The 22,982-nt window shown below is 52.5% G+C and overlaps 1 protein-coding gene across 2 annotated transcripts; it reads right to left on the reverse strand.

The window, feature by feature from the left end:
* Nucleotides 1-7,972: 7,972 nt before the first annotated feature.
* CX3CL1 (C-X3-C motif chemokine ligand 1) lies at nucleotides 7,973-22,749 on the reverse strand. Of its 2 annotated transcripts, none has more exons than XM_074402501.1 (4): nucleotides 22,569-22,749; nucleotides 13,785-13,908; nucleotides 10,721-11,159; nucleotides 7,973-10,555 (listed from the first exon to the last, which is right to left on the reverse strand). In XM_074402501.1, the coding sequence occupies exons 1-4, from the start codon at nucleotides 22,636-22,638 to the stop codon at nucleotides 9,986-9,988; spliced, it is 1,203 nt and encodes a 400-aa protein (XP_074258602.1). In that variant the 5' UTR covers nucleotides 22,639-22,749; the 3' UTR covers nucleotides 7,973-9,985. The 2 variants fall into 2 exon arrangements, with proteins under 2 accessions (XP_074258602.1, XP_074258594.1); XM_074402493.1 differs by having other exon boundaries at nucleotides 7,973-10,515; nucleotides 10,648-11,159.
* Between the last annotated feature and the right edge of the window lie 233 nt (nucleotides 22,750-22,982).

Raw genomic sequence — 22,982 nt, forward strand, 5'->3', positions numbered from 1 at the left:
AAAAAAAAAAAATCTGTGGACAAAAGTGCTGAGAGAGGGTGAGGATGGGAAGTGGCAGCAGGAGGATGAGGTTGGAGCCAGCTGACCGTGAAAACCCTCCAGAGCAGGCGTCCCCAAACTTTTTACACAGGGGGCCAGTTCACTGTCCCTCAGACCGTTGGAGGGCCGCCACATACTGTGCTCCTCTCACTGACCACCAATGAAAGAGGTGCCCCTTCCTGAAGTGCGGCGGGGAGCCGGATAAATGGCCTCAGGGGGCCACATGCGGCCTGTGGGCCGTAGTTTGGGGACACCTGCTCCAGAGAAACCAAGACAGAGAAAGTGCCCTTGCTGTTTCTTAGAGCTGTGCCCAAACACCTGATTCCTATGCCCACCGGCCCAGGTTACCCTGGTTTGGCTTCTGGTCTTAGGAGGCGCTTGCAAAGTTGGCCAACCCAGATCACCTGGCAATGCGCTGGGGCTGGATAATGTTACTGTTTTTTTCCGTGTTTACTTCCTTGTCCGCTGAAGTGTATCTGTGTTAGGGTTCTCTAGAGGGACAGAACTAATAAGATAGAGGTATATATAAAGTGGGGTTTATTAAGGAGTATTGACTCACAACGATCACTAAGGTGATATCTCACAATCGGCCATCTGCAAGCTGAGGAACAAGGAAGCCAGCCTGAGTCCCAAAGCTGAAGAACTTGGAGTCTGATGTTCAAGGGCAGGAAGTTTCCAGCATGGGAGAAAGATGTAGGCTGGGAGGCTAAGCCAGTCTAGTCTTTCCACGTTCTTCTGCCTGCTTTTATTCTAGCTGTGCTGGCAGCTGATTAGATGGTGCCCAACCAGATTGAGGGTGAGTCTGCCTTTCCCAGTCCACTGACTCAAATGTTAATCTCCTTTGGCAACACCCTCTCAGACACACCCAGGAACAGTACCTTGCATCCTTCAGTCCCATCAAGTTGACACTCAACATTAACCATCACAACATCTGAGCCATTAAAGCTCTCTCAAACACCAATGTATTTCAGAGAAACCATAAAGCCTTTCCTCTGTTCAACTCCACTCTGAGAATTCCAAATAAATCCACAGACACCATAGACAGTGGGCCACAGTGAGAGTGACCTCCCCACATCTGCAAAAAGGATGAATGGAGAGATGAATTGAGAGCCAGCTAAAAGCATGTTTTCCCGCGTTTTGCTGAGACAAGGAATTGCTCTGTTGCCCAGGCTGGAGTGCAGAGGCACAATCATGGCTCATTGCAGCCTCAACCTCCCAAGCTCAACTGATCCTCCCACCTCAATAGCTAGAACTACAGGTACATGCCACCACACTCGGCTTTTTTTGACTTTGTTTTGTTTTGTAGAGACGGGTTCTCCCTATGTTGCCCAGGCTGCTGTCCAACTCCTGGACTCAAGTGATCCTCCGACCTCAGCCTCCCAAAGTGCTGGGTGTGAGCCACTGCGCCCAGCTTGTTTTCAAGGTTTTCTGTTTTCTTCTTTTTTTTGAGGGGGGTCCCTGTAGCTGGGACGGGATATAGGTGCACACCACCACACCTGGCTAATTTTTGCGTTTGTAGTAGAGATGGGGTCTCCCATGTTACCCAGGCTGGTTTTGAATTATCTTGATCCAGCAATCCACCTGTCTCTGCCTCTCAAAGTGCTGGGATCACATGTATGAGCTACTGCACCTGGCATTTTCAAGATTTTTAATAGCATCATGCATAGTACTGACAAGTCATGCCTATTTAGGCCCATCACATATTTTTTCTTCCTGGATGCTGTATCCTCAGGATGGGCTAGGATATGCTGCAGTAACAGATATCCTCAAACTCTCTGTGGCTTAGGTTTCTTTCTTCCTCACACTGCATGACATAGCTTAGCTGGGGCTCTTTCCATGGCTGGAGGCTCTGAGTCACCCTCAGTCTGGGACCCAGCCATTTTCTGGAGTGTTTCCAGATGCTATGCTGGAGGTGCTGAAAGCTCTGGCAGGTCTTCCACCAGCAATTAAATGCTTGAAGCTTGCATGACACATGCCACTTACTCCCAGCTCATTGGCCAGAACTGGCCATTTGACCTCCACCAAAACCCCAAAAGGCTTAGGAAGAGCAGCCCCATTGAATGCTCAGGAGGCAGCAAGCCAGAAATACATAGGAAACTGAGTACTCCAGTCGCCAAGGTCTTGAAAGCAAAGACTTTCCTTTCTGTCCCAAGTCACCTTGCTAGTTGATAATTAATTAGTTGAGATTTGTCCATTTTGACTTTGCCAAGTATCTCAGCCTATTTTCTTTTGCTTAACTGAATACCACAGACTGGGCAATGTATGGAGAAAGGAAATTTGTTTCTTTCAGTTCTGGAGGCTGGGGGGCACAAGGTTGAGGGGCTGCAACTGTGAGAACTATCTTGCAGAGAGTACCGAGGTGGGGCTGGGTATCACATGGTGAGGCTCCTCACAAGAGAGAGCCAAACTGGTTTTTGTAAGAGACACACAAGAGTGTGTTAACTCTCTTGTGATAAGTAACCCGCTCCCTCTATAACCCATTAATCCATGAATCGATTAATTCATTCATGAAGGCAGAGTCCTCATGACCCAATCACCTTCAAAAGATCCCACCTCTGAACACTGCTGCCATCAGAGAACAAGGGTCATATTTAAACAATAGCACCAAGTTCAAAAGTAATTTAGAAAAGTTACATCAACTTGAACATCATCTATGAGCTTAGGGAAAAATTACGCAAATTACAGATGATTATTTATTTATTTATTTATTTATTTATTTTTAGAAATGGGGTCTCGCTCTGCCACCCAGGCTGAAGTGCAGTGGTGCAAGCATAGCTCACTGTAACCGCAAACTCCTGGCTCAAGCAATCCTCCCGCCTCAGCATCCTGAATAGTTGGGAATACAGGTGTGTGCTACCACGCCTTGCTTATTTTTTATTTTTTGTATATATAAGGTCTTTCTCTGCTGCCAAGGCTGATCCCAAACTTTTGGCCTCAAGCAATCCTCCTGCCTTGGACTCCCAAAGTGCTAGGATTACAGGTGTGAGCCCCTGCACACAGCCACAAATTATTCCGATCTGGTTAATGATGCCGTTATATTTATTCACCCTACTTTACTGAAAACCAAGAAGATGGCATTTCTTTATAGATATCATATGATTCTATAGTCTTGTTTGGGTACCCAAGAACAAAATCATATAGAAATAGGTTACTTCAAACCCTTTGGAAATATCTATTGCACAATCATAGGTTCAGTTTTAAGAGCTCACTATGGAAATGTCATTTTTCTACGTCTTTAAGGATTATCTCATGATATATTCACCCCTGAGATAAGTTGTTATTATTCCCATTTTACAACAGGGAAAACCAAGACCCAGAGACGTTAGGTAACCTGCCCAAAGTCACACAGTCTGAGAGTCCCGTGTTATGTTTTGCTCCTGCATTGCTAGAAACCACTCATTGCAAATAATCCTATTCTGTCCTCTGGGGACAACAGGATCCCTGAAGGTAAGAGAGGGGCATCTCTTCCAAACCTGTGCTGCTCTGGAATTCTCCTGGATTCAGAGGCACAATCCCTACCCCAACTTGGCATGATTCAATCCTGTATGGCTTCCAGCCGCTGAACTTTGCCGCCAGCTGGTTCAGGAAAGCCAGCTTGGCACTGGATCTTAAGTCTTTGCAGCTGAATCATTATCCAGGAAAGCACATGACTGACCAGAAGTGAACAGGGCACGGGTGGTCTCCTGAGCACTTACGTACATCTGGGAGGAGCATGCGGACACATACACAGATACACGCATGCAGAGTACATACACATACACACACAGAATGCACATATACACACGTATGCAAAATACGTGGATAAATTACACACACTCATACAAACACACATGCACACTCTACACACACAATGCACACACATGCACAGTACACAATACACACATATACACATACACATAACACATGCACACATGCACCGCACACATACTCACATATACACTACATATACACAGTGCACACACATGCACAGTACACACATATAACACATGCATACATACACTACACACATACATATACACTACACAATGCACACACATGTGCAGTACACACACATGCATACACACATACACATGCATACATACACTACATGCATACACACATATGCACTACACATACACCAATGCACACATATGAACAGTACACACATACACATATATACACAACACGCACACACATACACTACACATACAATGCACACACGTACAGTACACACACATACACAGAAACACACATACATACACTACACACTACATATACAATACACACATGCACAGTACGCACATACACATGCATACACACATACACATAAACATACATGACACACATCTACACACTACACATATTCACAATGCACATATGCACAGCACACACATACACATATTGCACACATATGCATAAACACATGCATACATTCACCACACACACTACACCCATACACACAATGCACACACACACTACATGCATACATACACACAATACACACACATACACCATGCCTTCCTGGAGCCTGTTATTCAGCCTCAAGCTGGAAATTCCCAGTCATTCGTTTCTGTGTTTTTCTGTCTGGCCTCACCCTTTTGGGGAATGTACAGAGGACACGAGGGAGGGAGAGGGGACTCAACAGCAAAGATCAGAGGGTGAGAAGTTCAGGGCAGCTAACTCCCGAGGGGGCCTTCGAACGTTGCCCGGTGGGGGGCCTGTGGTCTGGTACAGTGGGCTCCAAAACTTTGGCCAGGCATCAAATCCCCTAATTTGGAGGCAGTGCAGTGTGGACTGAGGAAGAGGAGAGGGAAGGAGGCTGCGGTGGGGGTGGAAGGGTGGTGCAATTGGAAGGGTCGACTCCCACGCCTGGAGCCTGAACTCAGCAGGTCAGAAGTGGGGCTCAGGAGCCTGTACTTTTGAGACTGTATCTCACACTTTTCTTTGTAATGCTAAGGCTGAGTTCTGGGGAAAGACCTTGAGTTCTATCCCGTCTCTGCTGCTTGCAAGCTATGTCACCCCGAGCAAGTCACATGTCCCCACAGCCTTTCTCTCTCTCCCTCTTTCTCTCTCTCTCTCTCTCTCTCCCTTTCTCCTGTTTCTTTTCTTTTCTGTTTGTTTGTTTTGAGGCAGGGTCTTGCTCTTTGCTCTCTTGTCCAGGCTGGAAGGCACAGGCATAATCATGGCTCACTACAGCCTCAACCTCCCTCCCTGGGGTCAGGTGATCCTCCCACCTCAGCCTCCCAAGTAACAGGGACTACAGGTGTACAACACCACACCTGGCTAATTTTGAATTTTTATAGAGATAGGGTTTCACCGTGTTGCCCAAGCTGGTGGTCTCTAATTCCTAGGCGCAAATCTGCCTGCCTCAGTCTCCCAAAGTGCTGGATTACAGGCATGCGCCACCACGCCCAATGTGAGACCCTTGCTTTCATCGTCAGTAAGATGGGAATCGCTGTACATAATTTCATGCATTGCCTGGTACATGGGAAACATTACATGAACAATGCCTACTGTTACTATATAGCTAATGTTATATAAAAATGGCCCCCTCCAAACTCTGCATTAATTGTGAGAAGGCTTCAACTAACAGCTCTGAAACTGAAAGAGGAAATAAAACTACACAAACACTCCGGGGTCCCTGGGGAACTGCACTGGACTGAGCCGGAATGCAACCTCTCCCACTCCTGCTTCTCATCCTGAGCCTGCTGAGAAGGTCGCAATCTTACCTAAGAATGTGATGAAAAGATAAGAGACACGTTTTTTCATTTCAAAGCTTCTGTTGGTGTCTCGTGTTGCTGGTGGGTGGTGTGCAGGGAGAGTTTGGGAGCTGGACCCAGGCCTGCGGTAGGCGGAGCTCCTTCCTGGGGGTGGGAAGGGGCGAAAACTGTACAAGCCTGAGTTTGGGGCAGAGCAGGGGAAGCTCACTGCAGAGAGGAGAGCCAGTATCTACAGCACTGCACGGAGGCAGATTGATTTCTGCAAGCCCGAATCTCTGTGAGGTTTAGCAGGTAGTGAAACAAGGGCGGCCAGCAGGGTACGAGAGAAAGCATGTGCCTGTCATGGTGTGGCTTTCCTTGACCTACTTTTTTTTGAGACGGAGTCTCACTGTCGCCTGGGCTGGAGTGCAGTGGCATGACCTCGGCTCACTGCAGCCTCTGCCTCTCAGGTTCAAGTCATTCTCCTGCCTCAGTCTCCCAAGTAGGTGGGATTACGGGGGCATGCTGGCTAATTTTTGTATTTTTAATAGAGATGTGGTTTCACCATGTTGGCCAGGCTGGCCTCAAACTCTGACTTCAAGTGCTCCGACCACCTTGGCCTCCCAAAGTGCTGGGATTACAGGCGTGAGCCACCACGCCCAGCCCTTGACCTACTTTTGATGGAAACTTGGGCTCAGATAAAAATATCCTCACTATAAGAAAAACAAGAGAAGGGCAGTGACAAATGGTTAACTGATGTGGGCACAAGGTCTAGGGGATCCAGGAGGTGGAGAGGATGGTAGGAAACGGGAGGGCTGACCCGAGCCTGCTCTATCTCAAATGGCAGCTGCTGCCTGGACCAGCCCACTGTCACCCTGGAGGTGCACGGGCCAGTGGTGAATATGAATCTTCTGAATCATCTGACGGAGCATAGGAAAGTGAGTTTATGTGTGCAATTTCCTGATTTTTCAATGTTGCCTCTAATTTTTTAAAAATTGGTATCTTAGCCTGTCATGGTGGCTCACACTTGTAATCCCAGCACTTTGGGAGTCTGAGGCGGGCGGATTACGAGGTGGTCAGGAGTTTGAGACCAGCCTGTCCAATATGGTAAAACCCCATTTCTACTAAAAAATACAAAAATTAACCAGGTATGGTGGCACACACCTATAGTCCCAGCTACTCTGGAGGCTGAGGCAGGAGAATCGCTTGAACCCAGGAGATGGAGGTTGCAGTGAGACGACATGGTGCCACTACACTCCAACCTGGGTGACAGAGTGACTAAACACTCCATCTTAAAAAAAAAATTGCATCTTAGATTCATGTAGACATTGAGTCTAAGACATACCATTGGTCATGTAGACATACCAATCTATTGATGGTAAGATGTTCTGATATTTAATAAACTACTGATAAAAAGAAGCCTGACAATTTAGCTACAACAAGCTATGGATTACAAAATGAATCTCAATTGCAAACATGTCACAGTGTGAAAAGGATGCATCTTAATATCCATGAAATACTGGATATCAATAGGCTGGACTTGGTCTGACAGGCTTGTGCAGTTTCCAACCTGCGCAACTGTACACAGCAGCTCTTATGTAGCCCCTGAGGACTCTGAAGGGCTTAGGGGCCACCAGGAGGCTCACATTTGGGTCACATCTGTGAACTTCCAAGTCCCTTAAGTAGTAATCCCTCTTTGATCTTCATCTGAACCAGGAAGGTTGCAAAGAGGAAAGTATGGGCCAGTTTCCTTCCTCCCATGGGGACTAGTTCACTGACAGCGGTGGTCCCAGGGACCCGGGCATGGTAGTTCAGCAGGCATGGGGCAGGGCTTCAGAGGGATTCTGATCCTGCCAGATTAAGAGAGGCCTCACACCCACATTTATACAGGCCCAGAGAGGAGAGGGCCCTGGCCCAACATCAGACAGCTGAGTGGAACAGAGCCGAGCCAAGGGCCCGGCCCTCCTCACTCCGATCCTGGTGCTTCTCCTCCTGATGACTGTAAAAATCTCTGCCTGGAGAATCGCTTGAACCCAGGAGGCAGAGGTTGCAGTGAGCTGAGATGGTGCCATTGGACTCCAGCCTGGGTGACAGTGCGAGACTCCATCTCAAAAAAAAAAAAAAAAATCTCTGCCCTTCTGCCCCAGGTGAACTGAAGGCAGGGGTCTCCAGGGCTGAAAGTGGTCTTGGCCCTCCCCAGCTCCTTACCCCCTGAAGCCCTGGTTGCTGGACTTGTCCCAGAGAAATAACCTGCATTGATTCACAAGACTTTTAAATTTTATTAGTAAAATACAAAACGACACAGACATTGGTGATGAGGGTTGGAAAAGTCAAAGGATCAATCCACCCTTTCCAAAGTCTTCCTACATCATCGTCATCCATGTCACGCTTGGAGAAACTAACAATGTCCATGGAAGGGGGACCAGCTGTCCCCAGCAGCTTCCTCACAAAGGAGGCGGGGCCCCATCAGCGAGTGCCCCACCCCTGGAAGGCTCTCCCAGCCTGGAAGAGCCAGAACAAAGTGCATTGGACCCACTGTCACCCTCTCTGAGCTGCCAGAGTGAGCCCACTTGAGCCATTCCCTGAGCTTCCTGAATATATTGCGCCATGCTCAGCAAGGGAGCGCAGAGGCCGGGTGGGCAGGACCGCACAGCTTCCTGCTCTCTGTGAACCAGGGCCACGTTTCCTTCCTCCAACCACCCATCTGCGAAGGAGTGTTCCTGGCACCTGGGTAGAATCCAGCCCACGAGAGGCCCCTTAGGTAGAGGGCAAGGGTCACACTTGGGGACAATCCAAGGGAGAGGTGAGCTGCCACGAGGGACCCTGAGGGGCCAGGCTGGCAGGCGCGACCCCATCCAGGCATGCTTGAACCTTCAGTAGCCCAAAAAGGGAAGTCCTGACTTTATGCCCACAACTCCCCCTTTCCCATGTCCCACCCTCCTTCCCGGGTAGAGTCCCTTTCAGAAACCAACAGGGGACTTGTGGAAACATCATGGAAATCCCTGGTCCTGTCTGCGGTGGGGACAAAGATGAAAGAGAAGGTCTCGGAGGGCAGAGAACAGTGTTTGCAAGGAGTGAGAGAGGTGGGAGGGGAACCCAGGCTTCAGGAAAGCATCTGACATATGTGGGGTGGGACCGAAGGGTCTCAAGGCCTGGCTGCCTGCGGGAGTCCCTGAAGGAGCATCAGGAGTGTGGCTGCTTCCAGAGCCTTTCCTGGGCTTCTTAGACACGTGCCTAGAGCTCTCCCTTCTCCCTCTTAGTGGGTGAGGGGAGGCTGTCTCAGTGGCTGAACCCGGGCGGGGCCTTCAGGGATGGTCTCTGCTCTGCCCACCTCCATCTGGGGACCCACAGAGCAGGATCTATGCTATCAACTCACTTCCTTGCAGGCCCTCCGGGTCTCAGGGTCCAAAGACAAATTAGTCCATCGGGAGGAACTCAAGTGCTCTGACAAGGACTGGGAGGCTGCATTCCGGACTGGAGAGAAGGGCTTCAGGTCAATGAGCAAGGTCAGGGGGACGGGTATTCCTTGCCCCGCTCTTTTCTTTCACAGATGGGAGTAACTCTGTGGGTTGGTGGTGGAACTAGGATCAGAATCCAGCCTTCAGACTCAGCACAGCGTAGGCCAAGGAGGAAAGCCACCCGTTGTCAAAGCCACCAGATAGCCTCACCTCCCCTTCCCGCAATGCCTAACCGAGGGCAGAGCCTCCCTGGGAGCAGTGCCAGGAAACACCACACTAGCCTCATGCAAGAAAAGACACGTCACCAGTGGGGGCGTGGGCTCTGTACAGAGGGGCGGGGAGAGATAGCACCGCAGGTGGCCGGGGTGACTGGCAACCGCAGCAGGACCAGGAGACACGACAAGGCCTGGGGGAGCGGGCAGAGGGGCCTGGCCTGAGGCTCATGTGTGAGATGGGAGGACTGGTACTCACAAGGCTGCGGGGGTCAGAGGGGGCTGGGCATTTAATAAATAGTCGTTCATTGGGGCTGGGATGACGTCAAAGGGAACCTCTAACCAGCCAGCAGCAGAGGAGAGTTTTGGGGCTGGGGTGAGCTGGGAGGCCACCCCGTCTGTCCCTGGCAGGTGGAGAGTGGTCAAGGCTGGCCTCCTGGGGTGTGCCTGGGAGCTTGGAGCCTGTGCACCTGGAGGGTCCCACCTCCCTGCTCCAAGCATCCCAGCTCAGGCCAGGCCCTTAGGTGGGGGTGGGTTTGAGGATGAGGGACCCCAGGCAGCTGTCTGAATCAAACAACTAGGCCCAGGCCGGGGGAGTTCACACAGGCACCAGGACATACGAGTTACTGCCACAGCTCCGGGGGACGTAGCGAAGGCCTTCCACCATCTCCCCTGCCATCTTCCGAGGGCAGCCCTGGAGGTTCTGGTAGGCGAACATGGCCACCCCCAGGCAGAAGAGGAGGCCAAGGAAGGCCAGCAGCCCCACCGCCTGCCTCCTGGTGGCTTCCTGGGTGTCAGGGGTAGGAGTGATAAGAACGCTCAGCCTCTGGGAATTCATGGTGGGATGGATGGGTTCCTCAGACTTAGGGGTCCAGCTGCCTGAAGTCACTGGCTCCCTGCTGGGCGTCCCTTCCGAGGAGACAGGGACCACAGAGATGTGGGCCATGCTGCCAGGCCCCCAGTACCGGAGGGCATCCCTGTGCGCTGGCACGGAACTCATCTCCGGCTCCAGAGAGGGCTCTGGCCTGGGGCTCTGTCCCTGACTCCACACTGGCTGGCCTTCAGACCCAGTGTTCTCCTCTGGGGCTGGGGAGGACGTAGTGGGGGCCTGGGTAGAGGGGGCCTGGGTGGAGGGGGCCTGGGTGGGGGGGGTTTGGGTGGAGGGGGCCTGGGTGGAGGGAGCCTGGGTGGAGGGGGCTTGGGTGGAGGGAGCCTGGGTGGAGGGGGCTTGGGTGGAGGGGGCCTGGGTAGGGGGGGTTTGGGTGGAGGAGGCCTGGGTGGAGGGGGCCTGGGTGGAGGGGGCCTGGGTGGAGGGGGTCTGGGTGAATGGGGCGTCAGAGGTGGGCCCAGGTTGATGGAGAGCAGAACTCTGCCACGGAGCAGCAGTAGAGACAGGAGGCAGGCCGAAAAGCTCCGTGCCCGCAGGCCCTCCATCCTGAGCCTTTGGTGTCGGGGGAAACCTGGTCCCTGAGGAACCGGCCACTACCGTCGGCAGCTCTGGGGAGGTCCCCAGGGCCCTCTGTTCCTCCTGGGAAGAAGGGGTCAGCTCCAGGCTACTGCTTTCGCCTGTGGCTTCCGGCTTCAGGACCACAGACTCGTCCATTACCCCAGCGGCAGGGGCGGTCCAGGGCATCGTCCCGCCGATCAGCTTCTCGAAGGTGCCGTGGTTTTGAGTCCGAGCAGCAGCCTGGCGGTCTAGATGCTGCTTGGCTTCCTGGACCCATTTCTCCTTCGGGTCAGCACAGAACAGCTTGTTCTTTCTCGTCTCCAAGCTACAAGGGAAGACAGGAATCCAGTGATGCCCAGATACCAGAAACCAGGCCAACGTGGCGTGCGGGTACAGCACCAATGCTCTGTGGATGAACAGACCTGGCTGGAAACCCCGCTCTCCCACTTAGCGGCTGTGAGGCAACTGACCACCTGGGGCAGCCCACCCTCCTGAGCTCCCTGGTCGTCACCTGAGAAATGGAGATAGGATGGCCGGGCGCGGTGGCTCAAGCCTGTAATCCCAGCACTTTGGGAGGCCGAGGCGGGTGGATCACAAGGTCAAGAGATCGAGACCATCCTGGTCAACATGGTGAAACCCCGTCTCTACTAAAAATACAAAAAAAAAAAATAGCGGGGCATGGTGGTGCGTGCCTGTAATCCCAGCTACTCAGGAGGCTGAGGCAGGAGAATTGCCTGAACCCAGGAGGCGGAGGTTGCGGTGAGCCGAGATCGCGCCATTGCACTCCAGCCTGGGTAACAAGAGCGAAACTCCGCCTCAAAAAAAAAAAAAAAAAAAAAAAAAAAAAAAAAAAAAAAGAAATGGAGATAGGAAAGCCTCCCCTCTGTAGGGTGACCAGCCATCCCAGAAAAATTGGGATGGAGGGGGTGCTCAGGATGAGGGAGTTTCCGTTTTAAAACTTGGAAAGTCCCAGGCAAACAGGGATGAGTTGATTACCCTACTTCTGTGTTACTGTAAAAAAAAAAAAAAAAAAAAAAAGGTGAATTATGTGAAGCACCTGGCTCGGAGTAGATCAGTAACAGCTGAAAACGATAACAATGTGGCTAATTTTGTTACCATTAAGGCAGGGGGCTCTGGGCTTTGGGTCTCCTGCTGGGGAAGGGACTTCGCAGGTGTTCTCTGATGCCAGGTGTGTGCAGGTGAGCTCTATATGGGGCCTCCTCGCTCTGGAACAAGTCTTATGAGACTTGGTGAGTCTTGTTGCTCCTCTCCTTCGGTTTCACAGCTACAGGCTGTGCTCCGGACCCTCCTCCTCTCCTGATGTGTGTTCATGGGCAGTAGGGGAAGAGCCAAATATATGGCAGCCTCATTGGGAGCCCGAGTGCCCTCCAAATCTTGAACTTCTGAAGCCGTTTATGACTAGGTCGCCACAGCTCAGAGCTGACAGAGGCCCTGGCTCTGTGCCATGGCCTGTGCTTGGCATTTTGCCCACGTTTAAACCTCACACCCATCCTACAAGGTGGGTACCAGGCTCATTCCCATTTTACAGATGAGGAAACAGGCTTGGAGAGGTGAATTGAAGGCACCTGGCTCCAGGAAGCCAGACAAGTCCGGGAAGCAGGTCTGCGGGCCCCCTGGGCACAGTGACACCCTCCCCCACTTCCTTCTTCCCCTTCATCTAGAAAACAAAATATATTTGGGGGTGTCTTGGGGAAGTAATCCTTGACCGGGCAGCAAAGAGGTCAGGCAGGAGCAGGCTCAGCACCTTACCCACCTAGAAAATGCGTAATTGAGGAGAGGAAGTGCCAGACTTCCTTTAGCTGAGCCTAGAAAGCAAAAAGCCATTGGCATTTCCTGGTGCCAGGCCCTTAGGTCTGGCTGAGGCTGCTTTAGGGCCCAAAAGTCAGTCCTGGGGAAAGGCTTCAGGGCAGGCTGGTTAGGCAGATCCCAAGAGAACCCCCAGGAGGAGCAAGTGACCAAGATGGCCAGGGTGGTCAACAGCTAGGGAGAGAATGGCTCCATCCCTCCCGAGAGTCTCACAGTCTCACCGTGGCCCCAATTCCTCTTCTGCCAAATGGAGATGGTAATCTCTGCAGCTCCTACTGTCAGCACCCTGCCAAGCACTTAATTTTTTCTTTCTTTCTTGTTTTCTTTTTGGAGATGGAGTCTTGCTCTGTTGCCCAGGCTGGAGTGCAGTGGTGCGATCTCGGCTCACGGCAACCTCCAACTTCTGGGTTCAAGCGATTCTCCTGCCTCAGTCTCCTGGGCAGCCGGGATTACAGGTGCCCACCACCATGCCTGGCTAGTTTTTGTATTTTTAGTGGAGATGGGGTTTCACTATGTTGGCCAGCCTGGTCTTGAACTCCTGACCTCAAGTGATTTGGAAGGCTCGCTCGCCTCAGCCTTCCAAAGTGCTGGGATTACAGGTGTGAGCCACCGCACCCCTGCCAAGCACTCCAGTTACATCATGTCCTAGCGACCCATTTTATAGACAAGGAAATCAACGTGCAAAAAGTGAGCAATGAAAGCAGGGCCGCCCAGCCAGTAAGTGGGAAGGCAGGGTTTGCGCCAGGTCTGCTGGAGTCTGGAACCTGCATTTTAGGATCCTCATGCTTAACGCCTCCCACACCCCACCCCCACCCATGAAATCTCGTGGGTTCAAGTGCCAGGTAACATGTGCTTCAGCCCAGGAGGAATGACCACCCTTGATGGCTGCTCCAGACCACAGCCAGGGTGGGCTATTCAGGAAGCTACTCTCCACCTTAGCCATGTGGCACAGAAATTAAGGTCAGGGAGGTGGCCTGCAGGCCAGAGGCAAGAGAGGCAAGTGCTGAGGACTTCACCTGGGAGCCCAGGTCCGGGAGGGGAGGTACAGACACAGGTTCTCAGAGGCCTGGGAATATTCTAAGGGCCCGAAGGGGATTTCCGAGGCCTCCAGGGTGGTACCTACATGATGGCAGGTTTGCCACACGATGCCTGGTTGTGTTGATAGCGGATGAGCAAAGTCACAGGTATCCTTACTGACGTCATCTTGCTGCACGTGATGTTGCATTTCCTCACACCGTGGTGCTGTCCTGAGTCCACAGAAGTCCCTTGTCAGCAGGGATGTCTGTGGGCATCTGGCTTCCCAACCCCGTGCCAGCTTGTCCTGGCCATCCCACCCAAGCCAAAGCTGATTCCCTGCGCACCCTGGACTTCAAGACCTTTGACTCAGCCTCCCTCTCCCGCCAAACTTCTCTATGCCTCAGTTTCCCCACCTGTAAAGTAAGAACAAAAATACTACCTTGTAGGCTTGCTATAAGATTAAAAACCTGAATTCTTATTTATAAAACTCTTTTTGCCTGGCACATGTTGAGTTTAATTTTTAAAATTAAGTGGTCCATTGTGCAGCAGGGGTGATGAGTCTAAGAGTGACAGGGATCTGCAAAGATCACACAGCTACACAACCAGCAAGGGCTGGAACGGGTTCTCCTACCAGGCCTGGCTCCAGTCTCCACTGGGCTTGCGGCCTTGCCTATCCCCTCATCTCTGCCTTATTCCCACTCCACCCCCATTTTTTTTTTTTTTTTTTTTTTTTTTTTTTTTTTTTTTTTTTTTTTTAGGCAGAGTCTTGCTCTGTCACCAGGCTGGAGTGCAGTGGCACGATCTCCACTCACTGCAACCTCTGCCTTCCGGGTTCAAGCGATTCTCCCGTCTCAGGCTCCTGAGTAGCTGGGATTACAAGTGTGCACCACATCCGGCTATTTTTGTATTTTTAGTAGAGATGGGGTTTCACCATGTTGGCCAAAAAGGTCTTGATCTCCTGATCTCATGATCCGCCCACCTCGGGCTCCCAAAGTGCTGGGATTACAGGCATGAGTCACCGTGCCTGACCAATTTTTTTTAAAGAAATAGGGTCTTGCTTTGTTGCCCAGGCTGTAGTGCAGTGGTGTAATCCTAGCTCACTGTAACCTCAAAATCTTGGGCTCCTCCTGGCTGGGTGTTGTGGCTCATGCCTGTAATCCCCCGGTCAGCAGGGCCAGGGAGGAGGGATCCCCTGAGGTCAGGAGGAGGCTGAGGTGGGTGGATCACCTGAGGTCAGGAGTTGAAACCAGCTTGGTCAATATGATGAAACCCCATTTCTACTAAAAATACAAAATTAGCCAGGCATGGTGGCTGCACCTGTAGTTCCAGCTATTTAGGAAGCTGAGACAGGAGAACTGCATGAATCCAGAAGGTGAAGGTTGCAGTGAGCCAAGCTGAGATCACACCACTGCACTCCAGCCTGATGATAGAGCAATACTCTGTTTCAAAAAATAAAAAATGGCTGGGTATGGTGACACGCGCCTGTAGTCCTAGCCACTCGGGAGGCTGAGACAGGAGAGTCGCTTGAACCTGGGAGGTGGAGGTTGCAGTGAGCCAAGACCATGCCATTGCACTCCAGCCTGGGTGACAGAGTGATACTCTGTCTCAAAAAAAAAAAAAAAAAAAAAAATAGAGACAGATCCTCTTGCTTCAGCCTCCCAAGTAGCTGGGACCACAAGGTGCATGCTACCATGCCTGGCTAATTTTTTTTAAGAGACAAGGTCTTGCTGTGTTGCCCAGGCTGGTCTTGAACCCCTGACCTCAAGCGATCTTCCTACCTCAGCCTCTGGAGTAGCCGGGATTACAGATGCAAGCCACCATGCCTAGCAATAAAGTTCTTAAAAACATGTAAGCATAAGTGCTTTCTAAGGAAGGTGGGCTCTGCTGAATAGGTAATCCTTTGTTCTGCTGTTAAGAGCCAGAGTGAGTCTGAGAGCAGTTGCTGAAAGGTACCGAGTCATCCTGCCTAAGAGGGAAGAGACATTTGAAGTTCCTGGAGCAAGAGGAGTCGGGGGAGGATTGTAGATGGAAGGTATGAATAGGGTGGGGGCAGAGTGGGGCGGGAGGGGCAGGCAGTAACTGAGTCTCACGTGGAGCCAGGGAAATGCCAGGATGGGATGAGAATATCTCAACCCAAATATTTGACACAAACAATTGAAATCGCTTGCATTTTGTTTCCACCTTCCCTCGTCTCCTAAAATCCCCAGCAAATTTTTTTCTACTTAGTGTGAGCTCAGGGAGAATGAGTATAAAAAACAAGGAAGAGCTTGAGTTTCAGATCTGGGTCAAGGTTATGTGCAGCAAAAGCAAGACCCCAACATCTGGAGGCCAGAGCAGGCAAGAAAGCAAGTTGATCTTATCAGCCCTTCAGGGCCTGGGAGACCCCCCCCCAAGCCCATCCCTGGGCTCCACCAGAACACGAATTGCTCATGCACAAATACTTACATATATGTGGCCATGCAAACATACCTCACCTTCCTAATTTACAGGCGCATACATGCGTGCGCGCATGTGCATGCACACACACACACACACACACACACACACACTCTTTATAGAATCTGCTGCTTCCTCTCTCCATCGCCTCCCCTTAGCCTTGGCCCACCCTGCTCCGTGGGGACGTGGTTGAGGGCCTGCAGGTCTGAGTTGAGTTATCAAGCAGTACCCCTAGTCGCTTCAGGGGGTTGGAGGGGGGTGTGCAGGAAGGGCTCCCCAAGTCTCGGGGCTGTCCTTTCTCTCTGAGTAATGAGGATATAAAAGTCACTGTGTGGGCTGGCCACCCTCCTTCTGCAATGGGACCTCAGAATGACTCACCTGTGGCCTCCCCAGGCCCTGTTGAGTGGAGGCCAGGTAGCAGTCCCCTAAACTGGTCTGCAGGTGTCTTCCTCGGAAAACCCCAGAAACTATGGTGCCTCTGAGTGACTGGAGATAGGAGGAGGCAAGGGAGGCTGCCCAGTGAAGGGAGGCTGCCCAGTGAAGGGAGGCAGCCCAGTGAAGGGAGGCTGCCTAGTGAAGGGAGGCTGCTCAGTGAAGGGAGGCTGCCCAGTGAAGGGAGGCTGCCCAGTGAAGGGAGGCTGCCTAGTGAAGGGAGGCTGCTCAGTGAAGGGAGGCTGCCCAGTGAAGGGAGGCTGCTCAGTGAAGGGAGGCTGCCCAGTGAAGGGAGGCTGCCCAGTGAAGGGAGGCTGCTCAGTGAAGGGAGGCTGCCCAGTGAAGGGAGGCTGCCCAGTGAAGAGAGGCTGCCTAGTGAAGGGAGGCTGCCCAGTGAAGGGAGGCTGCCTAGTGAAGGGAGGCTGCCCAGTGAAGGGAGGCTGCCCAGTGAAGGGAGGCTGCTCAGTGAAGGGAGGCTGCCCAGTGAAGGGAGGCTGCCTAGTGAAGGGAGGCTGCCCAGTGAAGGGAGGCTGCTCAGTGAAGGGAGGCTGCCCAGTGAAGGGAGGCTGCCCAGTGAAGGGAGGCTGCTCAGTGAAGGGAGGCTGCCCAGTGAAGGGAGGCTGCCTAGTGAAGGGAGGCTGCTCAGTGAAGGGAGGCTGCCCAGTGAAGGGAGGCTGCTCAGTGAAGGGAGGCTGCCCAGTGAAGGGAGGCTGCTCAGTGAAGGGAGGCTGCCCAGTGAAGGGAGGCTGCCCAGTGAAGAGAGGCTGCCTAGTGAAGGGAGGCTGCCCAGTGAAGGGAGGCTGCCTAGTGAAGGGAGGCTGCTCAGTGAAGGGAGGCTGCCCAGTGAAGGGAGGCTGCCTAGTGAAGGGAGGCTGCTCAGTGAAGGGAGGCTGCCCAGTGAAGGGAGGCTGCCCAGTGAAGGGAGGCTGCTCAGTGAAGGGAGGCTGCCCAGTGAAGGGAGGCTGCCTAGTGAAGGGAGGCTGCTCAGTGAAGGGAGGCTGCCCAGTGAAGGGAGGCTGCCTAGTGAAGGGAGGCTGCCCAGTGAAGGGAGGCTGCCCAGTGGGTAGGAAGGAAGGTCCATTCTTTATGCCCCAAATCCAGGATGGGGAAAGCCACTGCCCACCTCCAGGGCTGTAAAGAGCCACAGTGTCTCCTGTCTCCAAAGTCTCCACCCTCTGCATGGTGCCTAAATGGTCCTGGGCTGGCTCAGTTCTTGGTCCTGCCAGGAAGGTTGTGTAACTAACCTGGGGAGCCTGTCTCTTCTCAGAGCTGAAGTTTTCTTTTCTGTAAATGGAAGCAATACCTCATCCAGCCAGTCATCGATTATCTATTCATAGGGGTGAAGGAAGGCAGGGACCTCATCTGTCTTGGTATCACAGTTTCCCAGCATCAAGCACAAGCTGGGTACTCAATCAATATTCACTGAATGAAATTATGTCTCAATTTACTTATCTCAGTGTAATGCATCTATCTACCTACCCATCCATCTGTCCACCCACTGTTATCAATCTTCCTCCCATTCCCTGCCCACCTGCCACCTCTCACCCATCCCCTACTCATCTCTATTCACTCATCTACCCACTCCCTCTCCCTCACCTACCACCTGTCCATCCGCCACCCCCTTTTATCTCCCCCACGCATCCATCCCTCATCATCCCCTCACCATCCCTTCTTCCATGCATCCATCTATCCATCCATTCATCCATTAATCCATCCACTCCCCTGATTTCAGCCAACACTTGCTGGAATTACTTTTGAGTATATACAGAATCTCAGGACCTCTTATCCTTAACCTTGAGCCCTTCCTCCCATAGGTACTGGGGCTGAGCTTGGAGAGAGCACTTCCATCCCAATAAATGCCCTCAGATCCCTCTGTTTATTCAGTCAATCAGCAAATGCTGGTTCCTCCTGCCAGGCCCTGTGCTGGGTACTGTGAGGTACAGTGAGGTGAACAAGGATCGTCTCTGCCCTCAGAAGCGTCCCAACCTTATGGGCAAGTAAAACAGGCACGCAAAGTATCAGCTTTTTTTTTTTTAATTGAGCATCTACTGTGTATCAGACCCTGTGTCCAGCACGTGCATGTCTACTCTCTTTAATTCCCAACATCCCTGCAAAGGGACTATTGTTGTTCCCACCTCACAGACGCAGAAGCTGGGAAGGAGAGAGGTTATATGTGCCCAATGCCGCACAGCTGCGTGGTGGCAGAGCTAGTTTTCTACCCAGCCCCTAAACACCCCACTGTTCTAGGCTATCCTAGATGCCAGGTAGAAACACAATATTCCAGAACATCCCACAAACATACTGGGATTTAAGTGAGGGAGAGACCACTTCCAATTTCAAATGATCAGGGAAGGCTTCTTGGAGGAAGTGTCCTTTAGACTGGACCTCAAGGACTTCTAAGAGTCTTCCAGGCTCTTAGAAGGAGACTTGGGAAATGTCCTGGGTTTGGGTGAGGTGATAGAGACAGGGCTTGAGCCATTGCTCAGCTGTGTGTCCTGAATGAGTCACTCAGACTCTCAGTTTCCCTACTTATAAAATGGATGTGACCAATACCCGCTTCACAGTGTGGTTGTGAGAATAAGCATTTTTGACGTCTGGAGCATTTTTCCCTTAGGGCAGAATTTCTCAACAGTGCCACTTTGGACCAGACAATTCTTTGTCTTGGGGGCTGTCCGTGCACTGCGGCACGTTAGCAGCATCTCTGCCTCTACACACTAAGGCCAGTAGCTCAACTGAACCAAGAACACTGGGACATTTGTAACAAGGGAAACTGTCTCCAGAAATTGCCAGATGGTCCCTGGGGGAGCAAAATTACTCACTGAGGACCACTGCCATAGATATGTCCACATGGCTGCCTCCCTCACCTCCCTCCAAACTATGCAAAGCCACCTACTCAGTGGGCTTCCCTAGCCCCCTATTTAAAATGTCAACACCTCTCTCCCGGCCGGGCGCGGTGGCTCAAGCCTGTAATCCCAGCACTTTGGGAGGCCGAGGCGGTGGATCACGAGGTCGAGAGATCAAGACCATCCTGGTCAACATGGTGAAACCCCGTCTCTACTAAAAATACAAAAAATTAGCTGGGCATGGTGGCGCGTGCCTGTAATCCCAGCTACTCAGGAGGCTGAGGCAGGAGAATTGCCTGAACCCAGGAGGCGGAGGTTGCAGTGAGCCGAGATCGCGTCATTGCACTCCAGCCTGGGTAACAAGAGCGAAGCTCCGTCTCAAAAAAAGGAAGAGGTGCTGTGGAGGCCACTGTATGGTTGCCTCACGGCTCCCCATGTAAGCCGGGCGCGGTGGCTCAAGCCTGTAATCCCAGCACTTTGGGAGGCCGAGGCGGGTGGATCACAAGGTCAAGAGATCGAGACCGTCCTGGTCAACATGGTGAAACCCCGTCTCTACTAAAAATACAAAAAATTAGCTGGGCATGGTGGCGCGTGCCTGCAATCCCAGCTACTCAGGAGGCTGAGGCAGGAGAATTGCCTGAACTCAGGAGGCGGAGGTTGCGTTGAGCCGAGATCGTGCCATTGCACTCCAGCCTGGGTAACAAGAGTAAAACTCCGTCTCAAAAAAAAAAAAAAAAAAAAAAATGTCAACACCTCTCTCCCCCCATTTCTGTTTCATTTTGAGATGGAGTCTCGCTCTGTCACCCAGGCTGGAGTGCAATAGCACAATCTCGGCTCACTGCAACCACTGCCTCCCAGTTTCAAGTGATTCTCCTGCCTCAGCTCCCTGAGTAGCTGGGGCTATAGGCTCGCACTGCCACGCCCAGCTAATTTTGTATTTTAGTAGAGATGGGGTGTTGCCATGTTGGCCAGGCTGGTCTTGAACTCTTGACCTCAGGTGATCGGCCTGCCTTGGCCTCCCAAAGTGCTGGGATTACAGGCGTGAGTCCCCACACCTGGCCTCCCCTCTCTATTTTTTGATCATGGTGCTTTTCTTCTTCCAACAGACCAAATTGTTTACTGATTTATTTGGTGTATGATCTGTCCTCTTCAGCTGAATTACAGCACCCCGAGGGCTGAGATCCTTGGCTGTTTTATTTATGGATGCCGCCCCAGTACCTAGAACCAGTTTTGTCACACAGTAGATGTCCAATAAGCATTTGTTGAAGGAATGAAGGAATTTTCATTTAAATTCGACAGGGGCCTGGATCTGACACTCTTGAATTTATCCTCCCCTGCCCTCCTCATCCACCCCCACTGCTAATGATGGGGGCGGGCTATAGGAGCTTAAAACAGATTGGTTTTTTCTCTTTCTTGCTGGGACTTGAGTGGGAGTGAGTGCGTCAGCTCTTGGAGGGGGAGAATGCTCTGTGCTGACTTGTAGCTGCAGGTTTGTTATATAAAGCACAGAAGCCTCCTGCCTGACACAGCCCCACAAACCCACATTTGGGGACTGACGCAGCTGCCCCATACCAGTTAGGGCAGCAGCTACGAATCCCCCAGCCTCCTCTTGGGGTCTCTAGCTTCTAAACCACCCCCTAGTCCTACAGGGGCTCCTAAGGGCCTCTCGGAGCCTTACATGTCCGCGCTGGAGAGGGCTTCCAAGGTGAGCCTGGTCGAATGCCCAGTTTTACAGAAAGGGAAACTGAGGCTGAGAAAGGTTGCAATAATACCCAGGATCTTCCAGTAAAGCAAATGACCAAGATGAAGGCAGAAGCCTGGTTCTAAAGCCTCAGGCTGCTGGTCAGAATATCCAGGGTCCCCCAGAGTCCCCTTTCCATTCTAGTCTAGGACCCTCCCCTCTTCTCGGCTTGGTGAAAGTAATCCTCCTCCGCCCCCTTCAAAACACCCGCATAGACACTGGAACCTCATCACCCTCCCCCACCCCACCAGAGAGGTAATAGCAGCAGCTGGGACCAGAGGAGGCAAGACTCTGCTCAGGGTCACACAGCAAGACTGTGGCAAAGCCTCCACCATCTGACTCCCCACCTTCCAGTGCTCACTGCCCCCAGAGACCTCAGGCTTCAGAGCCCAAGCCCAGAAAGCAGGAAGCCAGCAGGAATTCGCCTCCACCACCCCCACGTGCCCACACACCCATGCACCTGCTCCCTGCCCCAGGGCGAGTTTGCTCCATGGAAACATCTGGAAGCTGAGGACTACTTCTCATTCTCCCAGACTTGCTGTGTGCCCACAGGCAGTCTCACTTTCTCTGAGTGTCACCCTGCCAGACGGTGGGGGCACTCCCTTAGGAGGGAGCTGGCTAGTGCTTCAAGGAGGTGGTGTAGCCCACAGAGGCGGTGAGTGTGCACCTGTGCTCTCTCCTGCATTCGGTTCCATGAATTTTACCTCTCCTGCCCTACTTGCTGGCTGTGCATCCTCGGGCCAGTTTCTAAACCTCTCTGAGCCTCCAGCTTATCCATATCAAGTGGGATGGCTAATAATGTACCCTACCAGGTCCTGGGCTTCAGTAAGCAAGTGGCTAGAGGCAAAAGCATTTTCTACACTGTGCTTGGATGAGGAAGACAGCGTGATGGGTAGACAGAGGCAGAGCAACGGGGGTAAGAGCCCAGGGCAGCAGTGGCAAGCCCCGATCATGAGCTGCAGTGACCTTGACCTTCACTGGTCCTGGGCCCCCTAATCCTGGAGGCTTTGAAAACAGAGCGGAAGAAAGCCCCAGCTGTGGCCTGATCCAGGGCCAGGGCTGTGGGTTACACATTAACTGGATAGAAAGAGCCAGCCACTGTCAGCCAGGGGGTCCCACCCCAGTGCCCACCAGGAATCTCTGCAGGCTCCATCCACCCCCTCCCTTCTGGCACCCCCACACCTTTATGCCACCTACACCACCTCTCTGTGCTTGCCGGCCAGGCAAGGGCAGGCACTGGCAACTGGAAATCTATCCAGCACTGCATCTGGGGCCGGGGAGGTGCCCAGCCCCCTCCTGCACATGCTAGGGAAGGGGCTGCCACTGACCTTAAGCTTTACCCAGGCAGGGCCTGGGGCCCCTGATGTCAGGCCTGAGGGGCAGAGGAAAGGCTGGGGGCTCCCCACCCTGTTCATGCTTGAGTCCAGGTCCCACTTACCGGCCAGCAGGACAGTCAGATGGCAGAGGGTGGCCAAGCGAAGCAGCCACCAGAGAGATATCAGAGCCATGGCCAAGGGTGGGTGAGGGTCCAGGCAGGTGCCCGGGCAGGCGGCTATGGCCAGGCGGCAGAGCTCAGTGCTGTCCCTCGCTGCCGCCAGAGCTCTTTCGCTTTTTATAGAGGCTGGCTGCCTCCGCCTCCAGCCCCCGCAGGCAGGAGGGTGGGAGGGGAGAGGAAGGGAGCCAGTGTGGAGCCGCTGGATTCCTCAGGATGTTGCCAAGGAACCAAGCCGGCTCTGGGGCTCTGGGCTGAGCACCATCCTAGGTTCCTCATACTGGGACCTGCCCGGGAGGCTGGACCATGCCTGCCTGGGTACAAGGGCGTCCTCTCCTGCCACAAGCCGGGAACATGCCC

This window comes from Saimiri boliviensis, chromosome 1 (assembly GCF_048565385.1).
Source record: "Saimiri boliviensis isolate mSaiBol1 chromosome 1, mSaiBol1.pri, whole genome shotgun sequence".
Classification (NCBI taxonomy): Eukaryota; Metazoa; Chordata; class Mammalia; order Primates; family Cebidae; genus Saimiri; species Saimiri boliviensis.

Excerpts from the sequence above, each read along its gene's own strand:
- CX3CL1 (XM_074402493.1), bottom strand. The coding sequence starts at position 22,638 with ATGGCTCTGATATCTCTCTGGTGGCTGCTTCGCTTGGCCACCCTCTGC. Across the intron at positions 13,909-22,568 it reads TCTGACTGTCCTGCTGGCCG|GACAGCACCACGGTGTGAGG; the intron begins GTAAGTGGGACC and ends CTGTGGACTCAG. Across the intron at positions 10,516-10,647 it reads CACCCAGGCCTCCTCCACCC|CCCAGGCCCCCTCTACCCAG; the intron begins AAACCCCCCCTA and ends AGGCCCCCTCCA.